A 23,778-nucleotide genomic window follows, 5' to 3' on the forward strand; every position below is an offset into this window, starting at 1 on the left:
TTTGCGACCCCATGGACTATACAGTCCATGGAATTCTCCAGGCCAGAATACTGGAGTGGGTAGCCTTTCCCTTCCCCAGGGATCTTCCCAACCCAAGGATCAAACCCAGATCTCTCAGGAGTGACTTTCACTTTTTTTAACCAGCTGAGCCACAGGGGAAACCCTAAAATACTGGAGTGGGTAGCCTATCCCTTCTCCAGCAGATCTTCCCGACGCAGGAATCGAACCAGGGTCTCCTGCATTGCAGGTGGATTCTTTACCAACTGAGCTATCAGGGAAGCCCTCAAACCCAGATAACCAAGTTCTAATTCCCTTAGACAAAAAGCCCCCACATTTCCTTGAGAGTGACACTCCCAGTCTTCCCACAATCCTTTCTTATCTCTCTCTCCTTTCCTCGTGGGATCCTTCTTCCAAAGTAGCAATGGACGTGTCTCCCCAAAACCTCATCACTGATCCCGAAGGAACCCAAGCCTCCCTCTGCCTAAGTTTAAACGAGTTGCCATCCCGGGAGCCCCCACGCTGTGCTCAGTCCCAAGGAGGGCAACGTAGAGGGCTGCAGGAACCCAGAGCAGAGAGCTGATTCAGTTGAGGAGGTCAGGGAGGGCTTCCAGAAGGAGGGAACATCCAAGCTGCATCTGAAAAGATGAGTTAAAAGGTAATTCAGTGTAAACAGAACATGGAAGCATGAGTCACAGATTTAGTTACAAGGAACAGAAGCCTCCTCTGGGGCAGGAAGGGAATTGATTGAGAGGACTCGGGATCACTCACAGATTCCCAGAAGTGATTAGAGAATCAGGATCGGAAAGTGATCAAGAGAACACGACGGGCAGCTGGCCGCCAACCATAACCCAGCCACGATCACACCACAGAACGTGTCTGAAGGGGATACGCTGGGGCCTCAGTGACCACTAGATGTTGGTCATCTCTCTGCCTCTGCCACCCCAGAATAGGCTAGCTGTTGCATGGAGCAAATCACACTGAAACTTTTTTTAAATATAATTTTATTTATTTATTTAGGGCCGCGCTGAGTCTTCATTGCTTTGCGCAGGCTTTCTCCATTTGTGGCGAGCGGGGGCTACTCTTCATTGCGGTGCACGGGCTTCTCATTGCAGTGGCTTCTCTTGTTGTGGAGGACGGGCACTCGGCACACAGTCTTCAGTACTTCTGCAGCATGTGGGCTCAGGAGTTGTGGCTCGTGGGATCCAGAGCACAGGCTCAATAGCTGTGGCCTAGGGGCTTAGTTGCCCCGAGGCATGTGGAATGTTCCAGGACCAGGGATCGAACCTATGTTCCGTGCACTGGCAGGCAGATTCTTATCCACTGCGCCACCAGGCAAATCCAACACAGAAACTTATTTGTGTGCAACAGTAAGGGGTTTGGGTGGTTCTGGCTAAGGGTGCGATCACGTGGTGCTTGGAGCAGGGCAGCTGGGGACTGGACAGACATCCTTCTGCTGCCTCAGACCTCTCCACGTGGTCTCCACGCTCGCTAGTTTGGGCTTCCCCACGGCATGGCTGCCTCAAGGTAGTCAGAGTGCTTATATGGTGGCTGAAGTCTTCACAGAAGATATTCCAGTGATGCAGGAAGAAGTTACATGGTTTTTTTCTACCTAATCTTGGAATTCATGAATGAAGTATTCTTTTTTGTTTGGTCAAGCTGCATCTATGTTGTGGTACATGGGCTTTCTCTAGTTTCAGTGCTAGGGCTTAGTTTCCCCTCGGCATGTGGGATCTTAGTTCCATGACCAAGGATCAACCCTATGTCCCCTGCATTGGAAAGCAGATTCTTAGCCACTGGACCACCAGGGAAGTCCCCAGTTCTGCCACATTCTAATGGTTAGAGGCGCAGATTTAAAAGGAGGGGATGTGTTTAATAGATAGACCCTCACCTTTCAAGAGAAAGACGGTCAAGCTCAGCTTGTAGGAGAGCATGTGGGATGAGAGCTGTCATCACAGCCATCTTTGTAAAGTAACACCTGTCCATCTGCCGTCAAGGGGATAGATTAGCCAGTCTTGGTTTCTTTGGCATTAGCACCTGATTCCAAGGTAGAGTGGGATTCACCAGGCTTAGCTCATCTGAGCTACAACAGAGGCAGGAAAGAAATATCTGTTTGGTTTCAGCAAAGGGTAACAGGCTTTTGGATGGCAAGGATTTTTTTTTTTTTTTTTTTTTAATGTGGGATGAGGTTGTGTGCATGCTAAATCGCTTCAGTAGTGTCTGACTCTTTGCAACCCTATGGACTGTAGCCCATCAGGCTCCTCTGTCCATGGGGATTCTCCAGACAAGAATACTGGAGTGGGTTGCCATGCCCTCCTCCAGGGGATCTTCTCAACCCAGGGATCGAACCCACATCTCTTACGTCTTCTGCATTGGCAGGCAGGTTCTTTACCACTAGCACCACCTGGGAAGCCCTGAAGGGGCTGCTAGCTAACCCACCTCCACAAAAGTCCGTTGTAATCCACCCCTTTGAATGTTCAGCATCAGTAGGTATCCTTCGCTTTAGACTTACATTCTCTTCCCCACAGAATTCTTTTTTTAATACTTTTTTTTATTTATTATTTTGGCTGTGCCAGGCCTTAGTTGCAGCATGTGAACTCTTAAGTTACGGCATATGGGATCTAGTTCCCTGACCGGGGATCGAACCGCGGCCCCCTGCATTGGGAGTTCAGAGTCTTAGCCACTGGACCACCAGAGAAGTCTCCAACCCCAAAAGTTCTTATCAAAGCTCTCCTTGCACAATTAAGTCTTGTACAAATAAAAATATATCATGCTGGCCCCCAAGACAACACAAACTCAGTAGTTACATTTTCCAGATGCAAGTCTAGAATCATGGGGGAGTAGACATTCCCCCTCCAAATACATCATGACACCCCTATATTACACAATCTGTGAACTAGTTTCAGAGTAACTGGCCCACGCCGTGGGTTTCTCCAGTGGCTCAGTGGTAAAGAATCTGGCTGGGTTCGATCCCTGGGTCGGGAAGATCCCTTGGAGGAGGAAATGGCAACCCACTCCAGTATTCTTGCCTGGGAAATCCCATGGACAGAGGAGCCTGGCAGGCTACAGAGTTGGAAGCGACTGAGCACGCAACACACATCCCACACTGTATTTAAGATAATAGGATAAAGGTATAGAAATACGGGGCTTGTTACTTAAGATGTCTAAGTAGTTACACATGAGACAGCAATGGAATTAGAAAATTCATTGATTGCAGGCATAGTCAGTTCCTTACCCCAAGCACCGTTCTAGACACTGGGGATACAGTGGTGAACTAAAGTTCCCATTCTCCTGGAGCTTCTGTTTTGTGCAAAACAATAAAAAATAAATATGTGGCAGCGATAAGTGCTGCAGAGGAAAAATGTAGCAAGATAAAGGGCTGGGTTAACTGCTGCATCAGAAAGGATGGTTAAGGGAAGCTCTGTGATAAGATGATGCGGTAGAGATTTGAAGCAAGACAGGGAGGGAGAGATGGCAGGAAAGAATGTCCCACGAGAGGGAAGAGCAAGAGCAAAGGTCCTGAGGCTGGAACAAGCCTGGCGATGGAGGAAGAGCATGGAGGCCAAGAGATCAATGTGGCAGGAAGAGAGCAGAGCTAGCGAGGCGGGGCAGAGAAGAGGAAGATGAGGCCGGGGAGGCAATGAGGACCAGATCCAGGACATTGCGCACCATGGAAAGGACTTCAGCTTTTACTCAGAAGGAGAAGACCTGAGCAGAAGGGTGACAGGAGCTGACTCACATTTTAATGGGATCCTTCCAGCTGTTTTGGGGAAGTAAATTGTAGGGGACAAAGACAGATATTTCAGTACTAGTTGGTGCAAGTCCTCTAGGAAACGGCCCTGGTATTTATGACTTCCCTCCTTCGTACACACTCCATACACCCCCACGTTTATGAACCAGAACCAGAACCCCAGCTGGTTGGATTCTTCAGGAAGGTGGAAGGGGGCTGTTGAGGAAAGGGTATACCTAGCAGCCCGAGCAGAAGGTGTATGAGCCGGGGTCAGGGGAGCTGGGGAGTGGGTGCCTGGGGTCCCTGTGTGGAAGCTTGTGCCAGGCAGCTCTTTTGTCCACTCGCGAGTTTGCAGGTGTGTTGGGCGATGATGCCGTCTGGGTGGGGTTTGCATATGAGCCTGTGTGCTCCTGCGTTTGAGCCTTGCAAACCTTCCCTGAGTGCTTTCTCCATGTCTTGCCTGGGCTGGACAGTACTGGGGACACAGTGGTGACCACACGAGCCCTGGGCCTTCCCTTACCGGCTCACGGTCCAGTGAGGGAGACAGACTTATCCCCAGACAGAGATGACCCAGAATGGGCAGGGCTGGGTGGGGGAGCCCAGAGGTGGGCACTCGACTCAGGCTAGGAGAGCAGGGAGGGCTTCCTGGAGAAGGGGAGCTAACACTAAAAGGTCACCTCTCCCAACTAGAACAATCACGCTCCTGTATGGACATAGTAACCTTGACCAGTCTGACCAATAACCCCCGCACTGACCTGTAATCTAAGATGTCCCTGGACCAGTGGTCCCCCTCCTGCCCATCCACCCCCCACATCTGATCAGAGGCCTGGGGAAAGTCTCCCAGCATGACCAGCTGCCCCTTACTAGCCAGTGTTGAGAGCTAGCTTCTCCCGGGTAACCAGTGAAATCTCACCCCACCCCCACCCCCCCAGCCAGCATCTAGGAATTTTGTCCCAGCCAGGCCTGCCTTGTAAGGAGCTGTGGGCACTCTGATCTGTGATCCCAAGTCTGACCTGTGACCTTTCCTTGTGACCCAAGGCAGGACTCCTCCTTTTTTCCCCTCAGGTGCCTGGGCCTCCTCCCCGCCCCCACTCACCTGTCAACCCCGATTCTCTTCCCCTCCCCCCAAAGTTGGAAGGGAGGAAAGGGAAGAGAAAGGGAGGAAGGGGGGTGGCATTCCTAGGATTCCCTGGAAGGGGGGAAGAGAGGGAGGGCCCTAGGGAGGAGAGCTAAGAGAAGAGCACCCCACAGCCCCCGCCCCCGCCAGCATCTCAGAGGCCTGGGCAGAGCTGGGTGTTGAGGACCATTAGACATTAGAACCATTAGACATTAGAACTATTAGACATTAGAACCGGGTGGGTTCCAGGCCACTGGTCAGACAGGAAAGCAGCCCAGCGCATTGGCCACTGGGGAGGTTGGGGATTGCTGGTTGGATTGGGAGAGGCCGTGCAGGCCACTGGTTGGACCCGGGCCAGCAGGTCGAAAACGACGAGGGGAGCCCAGGTCACTGGCCGGGGCGAGAACGGGTCCCGCCGGTGAGAGTGAGGCCAAGAGGATCCGCGGTGGTCCAGGGAGGACCCCGTTGTGGACACCGGCCGAACTGGTTGGTCGGGTCACCCGCCAGGGGCGCTGGTCAGTCGGAGCCTGACACCCTGGGGCCTGGGGGCGGGGAGCCTGGCTCCCGGCTGAGCGCTGGGAGGTCGGCTCCGGGCAGTGGGAGGTCCTGGCCTGGCGCCCGGGTTTGGAGGGGGAACGAGGGGGAGACCGGGAGGGCGGGGCGGGGCGGGGCTGCCTGGGGCGGAGCCTCCTCGCTCCAGCCGCGGCGGCCGCGGAGCCCCAGCCCGGGCTCAGTCTCTGCCCCCGCCGCCCGCCGCTCGCCGCCCGCTGCCGCCGCCGCCTTGAACATGGAGCCCCCGGACGCGCGGGCTGGGGCGCGCAGGGCCCCGCGGTTGCTGGTGCTCGTGGTCCTGCTGGCGGCGCAGCCAGGTATGGCTCGGGCTGAGAGCAGAGCGCGCCTGGGGGGCGCGGGGAGGGGATGTGTGGGGACGGGCGTTCACCGACCCCAGGGACCCCAGGAAAGGAGGGATATGGGGGTGCCCCTCCCAGTGAGAGACACAGCGACAGCCAGGCAGAGGGCTGGGGATCTTCGGCTGTGTATTAGAAGCGATCTGAGAAGTCGTGGGACCCAGGAGTGCGGGCGCTCCGCTCCCTGCCCCCTCAGACGCTGAGATCTGCCCCCGCTCTCACCCCCGCCTGGGCCCTACTCCCCCGGACCCAGAGGTCCTGGCCTCCAGTGGCCCGGAGTGCCTTTTCCCCGGGGACAGAAGAGACCAAAGTGGAGCTCCCCGCTCAAAAGTTGTCAAGTTTTGAGAGGGTCAGGGACCCTCTGGCTAGAAACCAGCAAGTCACACGCGGTTGCGGGTTCCCCCCATTCAGATTCAGAGCCCAGACTCTAAAGGACCCGCCCCTCTCGCCTCCCGCTCCATCAGAAAGGGCTGGAGCCCAGCCCCTGGGCAGTGACAGCAGAACCAAGTGTTTCCAAGTGACAGAGCCCCCCTTCCCCGGGGCCCAGATAAAGCCACGCACCTGCGTCGTGGTTGGAGGAGACGTAGAGGCCCTCGGGGGCTGGGGGAAGAGAGAACTGGAGGAGAGGGAGATCGCTCCGACCGGCCTTGCTGCCTCTACCGCTCAGACCCAGCCCTGGGCACCGGCCTGGCCCCAAACTCCCTCCCATGGGGCAGGCCCCGGGCCAGAGGTGGGTGCCTGGGAATCCAACAAGCTTGGCGACCAGGGGTTCCCCAGGGGCAGAGCTGGGCCAGGCTAGGCGGGGAAGGGAAGGGAGATTGTAAGAACTGAGAGCTCAGGCCAGGATGCCAGCCCAGAGACCGAAAGCGCTCGCTGTCCTGATGAGAACACCTCTACCTGCCCGGATCCTGGGACGGGCGTCCCAGCCCCCCGCTCCCTTCACCCTCAGGACCCAGATCTGGGGCCTCCACCCTGTCCTGCTCTGAGGCAGGCGCTGCTGCTCTGTCAGAGAGTTAGAGGGGCCGAGGGGCAGGTGGGGGGCTCGGGCAGGTCTGAGCCAGCCTGTCCCTCCCACATTCCTGAGACCTGCCCAGCCCTGTCCCCCTTCACCGCGCCCACACACCCATCCCGCCTCAGCTCCGGCCCAGCCCCAGCCCCCCGCCCCTGACAGAGAGACCCGGGGGGCAGGGCCGGGCCACACGGAGACTGAGAGGAACACAGAGAACCGTGAAACTAAGAGACGGAGATGCAGGGTGAGGGGCGCGCGCACACACACACACACACACACACACGCACACATGCACACACGCAGAGGCGTGACTGAGATGGAGATGATTATCCACCTTGTTGTGCCAGGCCCCAGGTGAAGTGCTGGAGGCTAAGGAATGAGCCCGCCAAGGCCCTGCCCTCGAGGGGCATTGGGTCTAGTGGGACAAGCAAGGACACACAGGATTTGAGCCCAAGAAGATTGTTTGGAGGCCACCAAGGGCCCTGTGTGGCCCAGGGGAGGAGTCTTCAGTTCTGCAAGTGAACGGAGAGATGGAGAGACATGCTGATGGGATCTGAAGCTCAGAGATGCAGAAATGAGAGATGAGGGGAGAGAGGAGCTGAGTCTGAGGGAGCAGGGGCTGGGGGCCTGGACCGCTGGGTCTGAGGGAGGAGAGTAGGGGGTCTGGACCCCTGGATCTGAGGGAGGAGGGACTGGGGGCCTGGATCCTGGGTCTGAGAGAGGAGGACTGGGGACCTGGAGAGCTCTGCCTCCTGGTGGCAGTGGGAGAGAGCTCAGTTGCCCTCCCGCAGGTTCCAAGGCTGAGGTCCGCCTGTCTGTGCCCTCCCTGGTGGAGGTGATGAGGGGGGAGTCTGTCACTCTGGACTGCAGCCCCTGGGGGACCCATGACTATTTCATGCTGGAATGGTTCCTGGTGAGTGCTGTGGGCTGGGAGCGAGGGCGTGACAGAGGGGGGCCTGAGAGTCAGGGCGCAGTGGGGCTGCAAACCTTCATCCCCTCATCTGAGCCTGAAAGCCCCTAGGAACCCCACCAAGCTGCCTTTCCATTTTACAGGTGGGGAAATGGAGGGCCAGCAAGGGGAAGCCCCTCTCCAGGGTACCCTGATGTCCGGGCATAGCTGAGGCTAGAATGAAAGCAGTCCCCTGGCTCTTGAAAGAGGACATTCAGAGGCAGACACCCAGAAGGCAGGAGCCCGGGGATGGGAATAAAGAGAAGGAGAAACAGGAGACCCAGGGCAGGAAAGGGAGACAGAGGTGGTAACACAGTGAGAGGGCAAAAGAGGGAACCAGAGAGGGGAAAAGGTGACCGCAGACAGGCAGCAGGGTGGGAGAGCTGGAGACAGGGCAGAGGGACCAGAGAGAGAGAGAGAACTTGAGACAAGGAGACCCACGGAGCGGCAGAGAAAGGGGACACAGAGGAGGGCCCGCGGCCGGGCAGCCTCTCACTGAGACGCTCCCCTGACCGCAGGTCGACCGCTCCGAGGTCCGCCACCTCCTGGCCTCCGCCAAGCTGCGTGGCTCCGAGCTCCGGGACAAAGTGCTCAACTCCCGGGGCCGCAGCCCCCCATACCAGCTGGACTCCCGGGGGCGCCTGGTTCTGCCTGAGGCCCAGGTGGGCGACGAGCACAACTACGTGTGCGTGGTGAAGGCGGGGGCAGCGGGCACCGCCGAGGCCACCGCCAGGCTCAAAGTGTATGGTGAGTGTCTGTGCCTCCCTTCCGACCACCAGCCCCCCCTACAACACACACACATCCTGGGAAGGGGCAGGGACGTGAGAACCCCGGGAAGCAGCTCCTGACTGTAAGTTCCTCCCGCAGTCAAACCAGAGGCCCCGGAGGTCTCCCCCTACAAAGGAACCCTGACTGTGATGAGTGACTTTGCCGAGGAGGTACCTTGGGCCGCACCTTGCTTCCAGGGTTCTGAGGGGAGGAGGGGGTCCTGGGCTCCTACAGCCCAAGGTCGGGAGAGGCTGGGGGCTCAGGCTTCCCAGTCCAAGGAGTAGGCGTCTGGGAGTCCCGACCTTGGGTCTCCCGGGAGGAGAGGGTTGGGAGCTGGACTCGTGCGTCTGGGTCTGGTCTGGTCCCCCCCCACCCCCAGGGAGGGGGACCCAGACTCCAGGGTCCTGGCTCCCAGCCCGGTGCGGGCCCGTGTCTGTCCCAGATAGCCACCTGCACCAGCCGCAACGGGAACCCAGTGCCCCAGATCGTATGGTATCGGAACGGGCAGTCCCTGACCGTGCCCCTGGAGGTGAACTCTGGTGAGTGGTGCCTGAAGGAGCTCGGCTAGACCTCAGGGGCTGGGGCTGGGGCTGGGCGGTGGCCGGGCTGGCTGACCGCCTCCCCTGCTGCCCTCTCTCGCAGAGGGCTACATGACCATCCGCACTGTCCGGGAGGCCTCCGGCCTGCTGTCCTCCAGCAGCAGCCTTTACCTGCGGCTCCACAAGCCTGATGGGGAGGCCAGCTTCCGCTGCTCCGCGCACTACTACCTGCCTGCTGGCCAGCACGGCCGCCTGGACAGCCCTTCCTTCTCCCTCAACCTGCACTGTGAGTCCGAGCCGGCCCCCCGGCCACCCCCCTGGACCTCTCCTGCTGAGGCCTGACCCTCCACGGTGACCCCGTGACCTGCCCCACCCCTTCCAGGCCTTCCGCTCCCTTACCTCTGGCTGGAGTGGGTACTGGCCTCTGACCTCTGACCTCTAACCCCATCCTGACTTCTGACTCCCCCCATAACACCCTGAACCCCGTGGAGTCTCAGGACTAACCGTTGTGCCCCATGCTTCCACCCCGAAATGGGTCCCCCCGAATCTCACACTGACCTGTCACCCACACTGTAGCAGAGGAAAGGACTAACGTTGCCAAAGGTTAGGGGTCATTTGTTTTTTTGCGGGGGGGCCACACCATGAGGCATGTGGGATCGTAGTTCCCCGACCAGGGATCGACCCCGTGCCCCCTGCACTGGAAGTGTGGAGTCACCCCCTCCACAACCCTGCCTCCAACCCTTTCTATGGTGCCTGTCCTGGTCTAGATGTCCCCGGCCCCTCCAGGCTCCCATACAAGGCAGCCAGAGAGCCCTTCCCAAGGTGCACACTGACCTGTCCTCTCCACCTCTGAGCTCAGGTCCCTGACCTCAGAACAAGTGCAATCTTGAGCCTCAAAAGCTATGACCTCTAGGGAGCTTCCCTGGTTAAGACTCCACGCTTCCAAAGCCGGGGGTATGGGTTCAATCCCGAGTCAAGGAACTAAGATCCCACATGCTTCATGGCATGGCAAAAAGAAAAAGAAAAAAGATATTACCTCTCACCTTGGGCCAAACATAGCCCTTTCCTTTGCTGCAGTGCTGGCCTCTCCCCCTTAACCTAGCCCTGCCTTTTACCCTTGACCCTGATCGTGAGTCTACCCTTTGCCTTAGATCCCACAGAGCACGTGGAGTTCTGGTTGGGCAGCCAGTCCACTGCCGAGGGCTGGGTCCGCGAGGGTGACTCTGTCCAGCTGTTGTGCCGAGGGGACGGCAGTCCCAGCCCGGAATACACGTTTTTCCGGCTTCAGGTAACCCACCCCCTCATTCCCCTGACTTCTGCGATCTACTCATCTGTACCAACTTCTGACCCTTCACCTGGGTGACCCCTGGCTTAGCAAGGCACGTGATCAATGACCCAGGAGCTATCTGTTCCCCAATTTGTGAGAGTCTTGACATACCTTGATGCCTGGCTTGGGTGACCCCTGACCTAACCTGACCCTGCCAGCCCAGAGCATCTCCTGAACTGGGTTCCTCACTCCTGGTCTCCCCCAGGACAAGCAGGAGGATGTGCTAAAAATAAGTCTTGAGGGGAACTTGACGCTGGAGAGGATACAGCGGAACCAGAGCGGGACCTATGGCTGCAGGGTGGAGGACTACGACGCCCCCGAGGACGCGGAGCTCTCCAAAACCCTGGAGCTGCGTGTGGCCTGTGAGAGCCCCCAGAGTGGGAGGGGGGCCCTGGCATCAGCGATCTCCTCACTCTTGCCACCACCCCCCTCCACCCCGCAGCCCTGTCTCCCATCCTTTCTATGGTGCCCAGCCTGATCTCAATGCCCCCGGCCCCTCCAGTCTCCCATACAAGGCAGCCAGAGACCCCTTTCCAAGGCATACACCTGATCTCCTGCCTAGAACCTGTGTAGCTCCCCAGTCCTCTGGGGACAAAACCCACATACTTCACCCCAGCCTTCAAGACCCACCCGGCTGGCCTCCCCTTCGGGGGGACCCCTCTCCTCATCACACCCCAAGCTCTTCTCCTCTTTCCTACAGTAATTCCCCATCTTCTCTTCCGTCCAATCCCAACCCACCTCTCGGGTCCCAGTCTTCCAAGAAGCCTTCTTGGTCCACCTGCACACAAGCCCTGATCAGAGGCTCTGTCCCTCCTGGGCACTCCTGTTACCTCCCTTCCTCGGGCTAGACCCTGTGAACAGGTGAACAAGACAGCGAAGCCCCAGCCTCCACCAAGCTCCAGGGTCCAGTAGGGGAGACAGATGTTAAACGCTGAACACACACTTTTTTTTTTTGAACACACACTCTGAGTTGCAGTCCTGGCTCTATAGAGACTAACGCAGAGGAGTGGGATAAGGAACTGGTGCGGTGAGTAGGGATTATTTTCCATGGAGGGTGTTGGGGGCTGCAGATTCTGACTGCAGGCAGGAAATTTATGGGGAGTGCCCCGGGATCCACACCTCTTGGGGGGGGATGAGGGAAGGAAGCAGGATGCAACAGAGGTGGAAGTTGAGCTTCAGCCTAAGGAAGACCTCGACGTGCTCACAAGGCACTTAGAAGCTGAGAGATCCCCAGTTGGGGTACAGGGGCCGGGACTTTTGTATGTCCACGTCAACCCGTCATTGGATGTGGGCTGCCTGGGGAAGGAGGAGACATGACCTTGAGCCAGGGGCTCTCTCTGTGGCTCAGGCAGTTTCCAGAGAGGGCTGACAGCTGAGGGCTGACAGCTGACACCCTTCTCAACAGCTGGGGGAGGAAATCCTTTGGTGCCAAAGGGGAAATCTGAGTGTCCATGACAGAGGGTCAGAGAGACCTCTCTGAGAAGGGGAACGTGTGTAGGAGACCAAAGAATGGAACCAGAGGTATGATGAGCCAGAAGAAAGGCATTCCAGGCTGCGGAAACAGCACGTGCAAGGGCCCTGAGGCCCACACTGGCATATTGGAGAACACCAGGGAAAGAACAGGGCAGCCAGAGCTCAGGGAACAGAGGGGAAGCTGGGAGATGAGGTTGAAGCAGTGCGCGGGGCAGCCAGGCGGGACTTTTTGGCTTCATCAAGCAAAGAGGCCTGTATGCCCACCGTACTGGGGAACCATTGCAGGGTTTTGTTTTGGTTTGTTTTTTTCTCCTCACTGCAAGATTTTAAGCAGAGGCAAGGGCTGACCAGTGTGTGTTTTGAAAAGATCCCTTGGAGGGCCTTCCCTGGTGGTGCAGTGGATAACACTCCCCACTCCCAGTGCAGGGGACCTGGGTTCAATCCCTGGTTGGGGAACTGAGATTCCCACATACCATCACTAAACCCCGCGATGCAACTAGAGAAGCCTGGCACTACGAAAAAAAAAGAGGAGTGGGCTGTTTTGGTTTTTTTTTTAAAGAACCAAGCACAGCCAAAATTAAATACATTAAAAAAAATTTTTTTTAAGTCAAACTTGGACACAACTGAGCAACTACACTTTTGCTATTTAAAAAAGAAAAGATCCCTCTGGCTGCTCAGCAAAGAACAGACCAGAGAGGACAAGAGTCCTGTCCAGTACAGAGACCAGTGAGGACGTGACTGCGGTGGTCAAGGCAGATGGACCCCAGGATCAGAGAGGGAAAGAAGTGAGAAGATCCACTTGGGGGACAGAGCAGAGAAAAAGACTTGATGAAAAAAATGGGTCGTGCAGAGGAGAGAAGGCCAAGGTTTGAGGGGTAGTCAGAGAAGGAGCACCTAACACCTCCCAGGTTATCCATTAACCTTGGGTTCAGACGTCAGCTCTGGAGGCAGGTGGTCAAAGCGGGCCTGTATTTTGTTTTTTTGTTGTTGTTGTTTTAAGTGTTTATTTTATTTATTTAATTTGGCTGCACCAGGTCTTCATTGCGGCATGTGGGGTCTAGTTCCCCGACCAGGGATCAAACCCGGGCCCCCTACATTGGGAGCACAAAGTCTTAGCCACTGGACCACCAGGAAAGCCCCGTGGGCATGTGTTTTGGAGTCAGACTCCTAGATCTGGGCTTAAGGGCCCAGATGAGAGAGTGGAGAGCTCATGGAGCTGGGGAGAAGTTGGCATTCTCTGCTGACAATTGTCCATTCACGTCTGCCCTCCTCAAAAGCCCTGGGGATCCCCTAACTGATCGGGTGAAGGTCTGGGGAAGGTGACACTCTGTTCCCCCGACTCCAGACCTGGACTCCCTGGAGCTCAGCACAGGGGAGGAGCTTTCCTTACCTCTGGGTAACAGCACAACCGTGACCTGCTCTGCGCGAGGCCTGCCCACCCCGACCCTATACTGGACCAAGGTGAGAGGGAAGGGCGTCCCTCCCCAGCACGGGACCCTCCCCTTGCCATCAACCCCTCCCTGTCTCTCACGCCCAGCCGGTGCCTGCTCTTTCTCTTCCCCCCAGGACTCAGCACCCGTCGGGGAGGACCCCACACTCTCCCTCCACTCCGTCACCTTCGATTCCGCCGGCACCTACACGTGTGAGGCCTACATGCCCAGGATCCCCCTCCTGAGTCTCACCCGGAGCTTCAGGCTGCTGGTTCAAGGTTCGGGGTGCGGGCAGGCTGGGATGGGGATAGTGTGGGGGGTGTGGGGAGCCAGGACAAATGAGATGGGTCCACAGCTGGTCCTTCTCTCTTCTTTTTCTCTCCCTCCTTTCCTTTCCCCGGATGCCTACCTCTCATCCCGTTTCCTGCCCCACCACCTGCAGGGACACCAGAGTTAAAGGCAAAGGAGACTCAGCCCAAGGTCGAAGGCAGTTGGACCGAAGGAGATGAAGTCACCCTGATCTGCTATGCCCGTGGCTACCCGGAGCCCAAACTCAGCTGGAGCCAGTTGGGCGGCAGCGTAAGGGACCCTCCTCTGGCCCTCCCCAAATCCCAGCCCCCTCAATGGTCCACGGATCGTGTCCTCCCCACCCTCCACTTCCACCGACCACTTCCTTTTCACCTCTGCCCACGCCCCGAGCCCTTGATCCTGCAAGCCTGGGCCTGACCTGAGCCTCCACAGCCCACAGAACCGGCCCCCGGGGGCCAGGGCTGGGTGAGCAGCTCCCTGACCCTGAAGGTGACCAGTGCCTTGAGCCAAGACGGTGTCTCCTGTGAGGCCTCCAACCCTCTCGGGAACACCCAGCATGTCTTCCACTTTGGAACCGGTGAGTAAACGCTGGGGTGGAACCGACACTAGGTGCGGGGTCAGACAGAGGGCTGCTGGCTGACCCCTCCCCCTCCGCCCTGCCCCGCAGTGGCCCCCCAGACCTCCCAGGCCGGCGTGGCGGTCATGGCCGTGGCCATCAGCGTGGCCCTCCTGCTCCTCGTCGTTGCCGTCTTCTACTGCATGAGACGCAAGGGGCAGCCCTGCTGCCGCCGGCGGGGCGAGAAGAGGTCTCCGTAAGTGGCCTGCAACCTTGAAACTGACCTCTCTACCCCAACCCTGACCTCACCCCCAACCTCAGCCCTAAACCAACCACAGCCCCAACCCCAACTCCATCGGCAAATAAGATGCCATCCCATCTCCAACCTCCGACCTGGGCCATGACTGTCCCCTCCCCTCTCCTCAACCCCACCCAACCCATAACCAACTCCCAGGCCACCCCAAGTTCACCTAACCCCATCCCCAATCTTGTCCCTACCTGTGATCCACACCCACCCCAATCCCAAAGTAACCTCATCTATACCTCCAGTTTCCTCTCCAACGCCAACCTCTCCCCCAGCCGCACCCTCAGCTCCAGGGCATATCCAGTAACCAAACACAGCTTCAACCACCTCCCCATCCCAAGCCCCCCTGCACAACGCCCCATCCCATTCCTAACTCCAAACCCATCCCCATCCAACCTTATCTCCAACCTGCTACCACACGGCCACCCTCAACTCCAGTCCACAGCCATCCCCACATGCACGCGTACTAAGTCGCTTCAGTCGTGTCCAGCTCTTTGCGACCGCATAGATCATATAGCCCATCAGGCTCCTCTGCTCATGGGATTCTCCAGCCAAGAATACTGGAGTGGGTTGCCATGCCTTCCTCCAGAGCATCTTCCCGACCCAGGGGTTGAACCTGCCTCTCCTGGGACTTCTGCATTGCAGGCGGATTCTTTACCACTGAGCCACCAGGGAAGCCCAGCCATCCCCACAGCCCTCCCCAAAACCCATCCCAGTGACATCACCAGCTCCAGCTCCAAGAGCAGCGTCAAGCATGTCCTCACCCCATCCCTGACCCCAGGGCCACTTCCACCTCCTCATTCCCTAATACCCCCAGCTCATTCCCACCCACCCATCCCCAATTCTATCCCCATCCGACACACCCATGGCCAGTTCCTTCCTTGGCCATGATCACCCCCAACACATTGCCTCCTCCCACTAGGCCACCTGGGGACCCCAAATTGAGCCACTCAGGATCAGAGCAGCCGGAGCAGACGGGCCTTCTCAAGGGGAGTGCCTCTGGAGGAGCCAAGCATGGGAGTGGGGGCTTTGGAGATGAGGTGAGTGAGGGCCTGGGCCCCTGGGGAGAGGGGACCACTGCGGGTGGAAGAAACGCTGTGGGCCCAGGCTGATCTCCCCATCTTCTCCCCAGTGTTGAGCCTGAGGACCTTCCCAGAGGCACTCATTGAACCCGACCTGGAGTCGCGAGCATCAGAAAACCAGCCCCGCTCACGCCTCCGCCTGCCCCCACCTTCCCGGCCTTCCCTCTTCCCTCTCTGGGCCCTCCCTTCCTTCCTCTGTGGGCTGGGCAGGGACCATAGCAGCCTGGGAGGGAGGGGACCTTCCTCCAGGGATTGTGACTCTCCCAGGCCCCAGAATAGCTCCTGGACCTGAGCCCAAGTCCTGGCCTGGGACGAGGCTGGAGGGTCGGCTGGCTGGGGCTATTTTTACCTCCTGCCTCCATTGCTGGTCCCCTGCCTCCCACCTGACGTCCTGCTGCAGAGTCTGACACTGGATCCCCGCCCCCTGCCCTGACCCCAACATCTGTGGACACTGGAGTCTGGAATAAATGCTGTCACCTAGACACCATTCTGTGGCCAGAGCCGCCGCCTCTAGGGGATGAGAGGGGAAGTGGGGTGCAGGTGATGCTCTGGCCCTCCTGGCTCTCCCACCCCCTTGCTGGACCTCAGGAGAAATCTGATGTCATGGAGAAAGAAATGAGAGAGAGAGGATGGAGGGTGACTCAGCTGGAAAAATGTGGAGAAGAGAGGTGCTGGGGGTCCACAGGGAGCTGTACCTGGCCCCTGAAGACCAAAGCCTTTAGGGGGAGGTGGGGTGCTGTCCCCTTAAATAAAAAATGCCCAGTCTCTCTTGCCAGAGGCCCAGAGGGAATTGAAGCATCCAGAGGAAAAGCTCTCTCTGAGCTGTAGAGTGGATGGAATTAGGGATTTAGGCATCTCCTCTGAGGACAGCCTGGGGCCTGCAGCTGGGGGTGGGGGTGGAGGGGCAACTTGGAGGAACCCCCATGAAGGGATCTAGGCAGAGAGAAGAGACGGCAGAAACAGCAAAACAGAGACTTACCGCAGCGGAGGGAGAGGCATTTGAAAGGAGGACGGAGAGGCTAAGGGGAGGTCAGAGGGATGGGTTGGGGCAGCTCAGAATTGAGAGAGAGCCACTGAGTCAGACAGAGATGTGGGGAGAGAGAGGCAAAGACAGACAAATAGAGACATGTCCTGGACCTATTTACTGTGCAGTTCCAGACCACAGCAATAAAACGAAGATCACAATAAAGCAAGTCACATGAATTTTTTGGTTTTCCAGTGCATACATTACATTTACACTGTACTGTAGTAAGTATGCAATAGCATTCTGCCTGGGGCGGGGCGGGGGGGAGGGGGAAGTACATAGCTTAACTTAAGAAACACTTTCAAAAACAAAACACTTTCTTGTTAAAAATGGTAACCATCATCTGAGCCTTCTGTGAGTCATAGTGGTCACATCAAAGGTCACTCATCAGTGACCATAACAAACAGAAGAACAATGAAAAACCTTGAAATATTGCAAGAATTACCAAATGTGACACAAAGATACAAAGCAAGCAAAGGTTGTTGGGAAAATGGCACCAATAGACACAGAGTTGCCACAAACCTGTAATTTATTTAAAAAAAAAAAAAAAGCAGTATCTGTGGAGCACAATAAAGTAATGTGCCATACAGAGAGGAAGGGCTGCAGAGACAGACAGAAACACAGAAAGAACTGGGATTCAGAGAGATCATTCCAGTTAGAAAGGGAGGGGAAAAAAAAGTTTCAAAAGAGCAGCTCAGAAGCAGTGGGAGGCAGACAAGTGTGACCTTGGGCAAGTGACTTCACCTCCCTGAGTCCATCAGATAGAGAGAAACCACACTTGGGCCGTGGACGGCCACTGTGAGGAGAGAGAGCAAGTATCCCTGTGCAAGGCATGCTGGAGGTCTCTGCCGGTGACCCCACCCCTGGCCTCAGTTTACTCAGCCACCAGATGGACCTGTGGCCGTGGGGAGTTGAAGAGATGCTATGGGAGCCTCCTCGTAGGCAACTGAGCAAATGCTCAGAGATTTCCAGAATGGAGGAGCTCACACTGGCCGAATTAAGGTACTCAAATTCCATGATTTATTGAGTCGATTAATACAAACAGGAGGGACTTCCCTGGTGGTCCCGTGGTTAAGACTCCCCCTTCCAATGCAGGGGTCGGGGTTCAATCCTTGGTTGGGGAACTAAGATTCCCCTCGGGTGTGGCCAAAAGATTAAAAATAAATAAATGTATAAATAAAACAAATGGGAGAAACAAGAGAGATGGGGCAGGTTAACACACTGAGATGGGGAACAAAGGATCAGAGTCCTGCCGCCTGAGCTTGGCGGTTCCCGGGGCTCTGTTGTCCTCGCCGCGTGGTGCGGTCTCCACTCCCAGAGCCGAGGGGGAGCAGGGAGGATCCATGCCCGGAAGTTGCCAGGCCGCGTGAGGGCAAATGCATTCAGCCACACCTATCTGCAGGTGGAGGAAAACAAGCTTGCTGGCCATGGCTCCCGCCTGCATGACGTGAGCACGGGACTCACCCAGCAGAGCGAGAGTCCCCAAGAGTCACCCAAGCACTCTCGGATAAGTGAAACGAAAGTGTCAGTCAGTCGTGTCTGACTCTTTGCAACCTCACGGACTGTAGCCCTCCAGACTCCTCTGTTCATGGGATTCTCCAGGCAAGAATTCTGGAGTAGGTAGCCATTCCCTTCTCCAGGGAATCTTTCCGACCTAGGCATTGAACCGGGTCTCTTGCATTGCAGGTGGTTTCTTCACCATCTGAGCCAGCAGGGAAGCCCAAGGACTCTCGGGTACTTGAGGCTTAATCAGTCTTTCTATCCTTCCCATGGACGTTCAGCTCACATTTTTTTTTAATTGAAGTATAGTTGATTTACAATGTTGTGTTAGTTTCCGATGTACAGCACAGTGATTCAGTTTTACATATATAGACAGCCTTTTTCGTATTCTTTTCCATTAGGATTTATCACAGAATGTTGACTAGAGTTCCCTGTGTTATACAGTAGGACCTTGTTGTTTATCCATCCTATATATAATAGTTTGCATCTGCTACCCCAAACTCCCAATCCTTCCCTCCCCCACCCAGAATGTAATATTCTTTTTGAAAAATTCAGCAGACACACAGAGAAATCATAGAATGATTGGGAGAATTTGATAACTGTGAAAAGTGTTTAGTACAAAACCTGGCACAGAGCATGTGTTCAGTATGTGTTTAGTATTATTATTATCATTCATGGAAAATGGAGAGACAGAAAGAAAAGCAAGAAAGGACCCAGGTGGAGAGATACCACATTAAGGGCAAATATTGGTGAGGGGGGATCTGGGGAGCTGGAGGGGGAGGGAACAGATGGCTGGGGGAGGGGAGAGAGGGAACCCCAGGGAGAAAGGGATGCTCCACCCAGCACCTGGTCCCCAAATTAATGAGGGGAGGGTCTTGGCCTGCCTCCCAAGAGGGCATACATTTGCATAAGATCCCTCATCTGCATGGCATTCCAGGCAATTTGCATACAGATGGCAGCCTGTGCCCTCCTTAGTCTGATCCCTCCTCCCACCTTGGCCAAGGTCTGGGGGAAGGGGCAGCAGGTGTGGGTGGGTGATGAACCACCATGATCTGGGGCTCCAGGAAGTAAAGGCAAGTTTGGAGTAGACTCCCCTTGCTCCTCAACCTTCCGTGGCTCCCTATTGCTCTCAGGACTGTGAGGCACTCTTCACTTGGCATTCAGGACCTGCTAAGATGTCACCCACACACATACCCACTGCTCGTCTCTCACATCTTGTGCCTTTGTGAATTTACTATTCTCCCACCTGGAATGTCCTCTCTCATTTCCCCCACGGTAACAAAGCTTGCCTCTCCTTCAAAGCCAGGATATCTTTAAGAATTCTGACAAGTTTTCCCTAGCGGCGCAGACAGTAAAGAATCTGCCTGCAGTGCAGGAGACCTGGGTTTGTCCCTGAGTCTGGAAGATCCCCTGAAGAAGGAAATAGCAACCCACTCCAGTGTTCTTGCCTGGGAAATCCCACGGATAGAGAAGCCTGGCAGGCTACAATCGATGGGGCTGCAAAGAGTCAGACACAACTGAATAACTAACAATACTCTTGTCCTTGGAACTTTACTGAAATTTGTGCCACCTCTGGACTCATAGATTTTATTAGTAAAGATGTGTTTTGTTGCAAATGACAAAAAAAAAAAAAAAAAACTGAAGTAAAAAAAGTTGTGTAAATGAAAAGGGAAAATCATTCATTCATATAACCAGGAAGGTCAAAGACTGACTACTTTCAGGCATAGCTGGATCCAGGGGCTCAAAGAGTCTCATCAGAAAGCCGGCCTGTTCCAGTTCTCAGCTCTGCTGTCCTCCATGCACAGGCAGTTTCTTCTGTCTCCCGAGGCACCCAGAGTACCAGTGTTCTACCAGTTTAGCAACCCTCATCAAAAGAGGGTGTCCCTTTCCTATTAGCTCAAACAGACATCTCAGGGCTAATTCTCATTGGTCGAGAATGAGTCCCACCCCCATCCCTGAACTAATCCCTGTGGCCAAGAGACCCAAAGCTCTGATTGGCCAGGACTGGGCCAGGCTCACTCCGAACCATAAGGGCTTAGTATGGAAGAGGTTTTGTTGTTGTTCAGTCACTCATTCGTGTCCAACTCTTTTCAACCCCATGGACTACAGCACCCCAGGCTTCCCTATCCTTCACTATCTCCTGGAGTTTGCTCAAACTCATGTCCATTGAGTCGATGATGCCATCCAACCATATCGTTCTCTTTTGCCCCCTTTTCCTCTTGCTTTCAATCTTTCCCAGCATCAGGGTCTTTTCCAATGAGTCGGCTCTTAGCATCAGGTAGCCAAAGTATTGGAGCTTCAGCTTCAGCATCAATCCTTCCAATGAATATTCAGGGTTGGTTTCCTTTAATGGACTTCCCTGTTGGCACTAGTGGTTAAAAAAAAAAAAAAAAAAACCTGCCTGCCAATGCAGCAGACATAAGAGATGCAGGTTCAAAACCTGGGTTGGGAAGATGCCCTGGAAGAGGGCTTGGCAACCCACTCCAGTATTCTTGCCTGGAGAATCCCATGGACAGAGGAGCCTGGCAGGCTACAGTCCATAGGGTTGCAAAGAGTCAGACACAACTGAAGCAACTTAGCACACATTTCCTTTAGGATTGGCTGGTTACAGGGCAGGTAAAATATAATACTTGGCACCAACTCCCAAGCTCCATCAGGAAGCCTTTGGCTCTGTGCCCCCACCTCCTGGTGGGTATGACTCTTCAGTGAAGTGTCACCTCTGAGACTCCTTGACGCCGGAAGTCAACTCCCCAGGTATGAGACTCACCCAGTCATCTGTCAACAAACACACAATGTAGTGCTCGACCTTATCCAAGGCCCCTTATGCATGTGACTAGGGGCATGAAATTCCACCCTACTGGGGCTTACCTCCTGGGCTCAGCCCAGCTCACAAAGAAGAGCCAGGAGACAGTTGAGCACACTCCTTGACAGGCTTGGAGAAGAGTGGGTGCTAAGGGGAGGGACCTTCCTGGAGAAACTCTCCCTGTGGACTGGTTATTTTGTCCAAGGGAGGAATGCGGGAAGGGGGCAGAATTTCACAAAGCAAATCAGTAGCAAAGTTGGCACTAACCCCAGAGATCCTGGCCCTCTAGTCTGGCCCCAGATTGGGGAGAGAAGGACAGAGAGTTCTAGAGAGAATTTACTGCGCACCTACAGTCATTCTCCTTTATCTAGGACCCCAGTGGATGTGTGGATTATACTGAACCTTACATATACAGTGCTTTTTTGTTCCTATATACACATCCCTGTGACAAACTTTCATCTATAAATGAGGCACAGCAAGAGAATATCCGAATTGCCAGCATCACTACTCTTGTGCTTTGGGGCCATTATTAAATAAAATGAGGGTTATTTGGACATCAGCCCCGTGACACCACTGCAGTCCATCTGATAATGGAACCGGCTACTAAGTGACTCAGGCAGGTAGTGTATAAGCACTGGACAGAGGGATGATTTATGTTTAGGGCCCGAGACTTCATCATGCCTCTCAGAATGGTTAAAAACCGATGAATTTTTATTTCTGGAATTTTCCATTTGATATTTTTGGACTGGGGTTGACACGGGGTAACTGAAACTGCAGATGGGGGGGGGGGTGATGACTGTATTTGTCCAGCTGACCGCATGCCAGGCTGAGAGACACACCATGGGGAGGTCCTAGCCTGCTGCTTCCTTGCTGGGAGGCATGGGGGCAGAGAATCACTCTATGCTCTGTGTGCTTTTCAGCGAAATGGGGATCGTGAAATCTCCCTTCATGAGATTTTCGTGTGGAATTAACTGACAAGTGGGCATCTCTGGTGGCTCAGCTGGTAAAGAATCTGCCTGCAACGTGGGAGACCTAGGTTCGACTCCTGGGTTGGGAAGATCCCCTGGAGAAGGGAAAGGCTACCCACTCCCAGTATTTTCATGGACTGTATAGTCCATGGGGTTGCAAAAAGACACAGAGTGACTTGGGGCTTCCATCATAGCTCAGTCGGTAAAGAATCTGCGTGCAATGCAGGAGACCCGGGTTCGACTCCTGGGTTGGGAAGATACCCTGGAGAAGGAAATGGCAACCCACTCCAGTATTCTTGCCTTGAGGATCCCATTGTCAGAGGAGCCTGGCAGGCTACAGTCCATGGGGTCGCAAGAGTCGGACATGACTTAGTGACTAAACCACCATCAACTGACAAGTAGCCAGCTCTTTGACTTTGGATCCAGTCATTTCTTTCTTTGTGCCTCAGTTTCCTCATCACATAGGGTGCTGTGGGGGGTTGAGATAATACAGTGCACTTGGATTAGCGTCTGGCACATAGTCAGTGCTAAATACATTTATTAACAGTATTATTACCAAGATGTGAATGCCAGTCAGTAACAGTCTCCACTACTTAAGATCTTGCACTTCTGGGTAGGAAAACTCAGGTGTATGGCAGGCGGGAAGGGAGGGCAAGTCTATGGGGGTCCTCTTGGTAGGGCACGAAGCATCAGCCCCCAGCTGATCAGCTCCTTTTCCGAGGAACTGGAACCAAGGGATTTCAAGTGCTCAGTGGCATCGTCTCCCTCAGCCTCCTGCCTGCCGCCCTCGTCCCTACACGCAGGGCGGCCTCACCAGCTCCCCCGGGCAGTGCAAGGAATGTGAAGAGGTAGGTGGGGGAGGGGAGGAGCGGGAGCCGCCGGAGAGGGACAAAGGGGCCGAGTCAGAGCGAGAGACACAAAGACGCGAGGAGGTTGGGAAGATAGGAGAAGTGGGACAAGGACACGGGGAGGGACTAGTCAAGTCTGGAGGCCCGACCGTAGCCCAACCCCGCAGGGACAGCCGACCGCTGGGAGCGGTCTGTGCTGCCCCCTGGCGGAAGGCCGCAGTAAGGAGATGGTGCGGATCAGATGCGGGAGGAGAGGGCTGCGGGATGGCGAGAGGTCAAGAGAGACGCAGAGAGAAACCAGAGGCACCGAAAGAGACACAGAAACGCACCGAGAAACACAGGGACAGAGAAAGACACAGAGATAGAAACCCACAGAGTGGCGGGGTAGAGACAGACAGATGCAGGCAGCGAGAGAGCCAGAGTCAAAGCGATGAAAAAGACAAGAGCCAAGTGACACAGAAACAGTGATAGAAAGAGACCAGGAACACAAAGCGACGCTGAAACGTGGAAACCGAAAGACCCAGAGATAAACACAGGGACGGAAAAAGAGGCAGAGAGACTCACAGAGACACTAAAAGACGGGAATCTAAAAAACACGACGCGGCGACTCCCAAAGTCTCAGGCAGAGACTAGAAAGAGATGAGGATAGGCTGAGACGCGGACAGACCTGACAAGACAGCGCGGGGCGAGAAGTGGGGAAGACGCTAGGCGGAAAAGGGGGTGGAGTCTCAGCGTGTGGGCGGGGCTCAAGGGGGCGGGTCTATAGGAAACCACGTGCCTCATGCATGTGTGTCCAAATGGCCCTATCCCATACTGAAGGGGGGGGAGCCGAGGCATGGGCAAACTGAACTCCTGAGCGGCGGGGCAGACTACGGGGAGAACGAATGGGCAGGGCCATGCCTGGGGGCGGGACTTCGTGGAAGCTGGACGTTCGGAAGCGTTGTACTTGCCCCTTTAGGCAGGGGCTCGAGAGCAATTTAGGTGTAAAGGGGCGTGGCTAGAGCGCTAAGGGGCGGGGTTTGCCGGGAGAGCGCAGAGAGAGAATTATGGGGCCTGGGGGCCGGCGATCAGAGAGTCCTGGGAGGGACGAACTTAGAATCCTGGGGAGCAGCGGGTGTAGAATCCTGGGAAGGGGAG

At 55.5% G+C, this 23,778-nt stretch overlaps 1 protein-coding gene across 1 annotated transcript; it reads left to right on the forward strand.

Moving 5' to 3' along the window:
* Positions 1-5,530: 5,530 nt before the first annotated feature.
* Positions 5,531-16,701, forward strand: BCAM (basal cell adhesion molecule (Lutheran blood group)). The gene is made up of 15 exons (XM_043436727.1): positions 5,531-5,713; positions 7,553-7,674; positions 8,229-8,457; positions 8,578-8,648; positions 8,921-9,017; positions 9,121-9,303; positions 10,169-10,305; positions 10,550-10,706; positions 13,163-13,278; positions 13,384-13,525; positions 13,690-13,826; positions 13,989-14,133; positions 14,224-14,368; positions 15,339-15,456; positions 15,549-16,701. The coding sequence occupies exons 1-15, from the start codon at positions 5,632-5,634 to the stop codon at positions 15,552-15,554; spliced, it is 1,887 nt and encodes a 628-aa protein (XP_043292662.1). The 5' UTR covers positions 5,531-5,631; the 3' UTR covers positions 15,555-16,701.
* Positions 16,702-23,778: the final 7,077 nt, after the last annotated feature.

This window comes from Cervus canadensis, chromosome 18, assembly GCF_019320065.1.
Source record: "Cervus canadensis isolate Bull #8, Minnesota chromosome 18, ASM1932006v1, whole genome shotgun sequence".
Lineage (NCBI taxonomy): Eukaryota > Metazoa > Chordata > Mammalia > Artiodactyla > Cervidae > Cervus > Cervus canadensis.

Coding starts and splice junctions, on each gene's coding strand:
- BCAM (XM_043436727.1), top strand. CDS start 5,632: ATGGAGCCCCCGGACGCGCGGGCTGGGGCGCGCAGGGCCCCGCGGTTG. Junction 8,649..8,920: donor TGAGTGACTTTGCCGAGGAG/GTACCTTGGGCC, acceptor TGTCTGTCCCAG/ATAGCCACCTGCACCAGCCG. Junction 10,306..10,549: donor ACACGTTTTTCCGGCTTCAG/GTAACCCACCCC, acceptor GGTCTCCCCCAG/GACAAGCAGGAGGATGTGCT.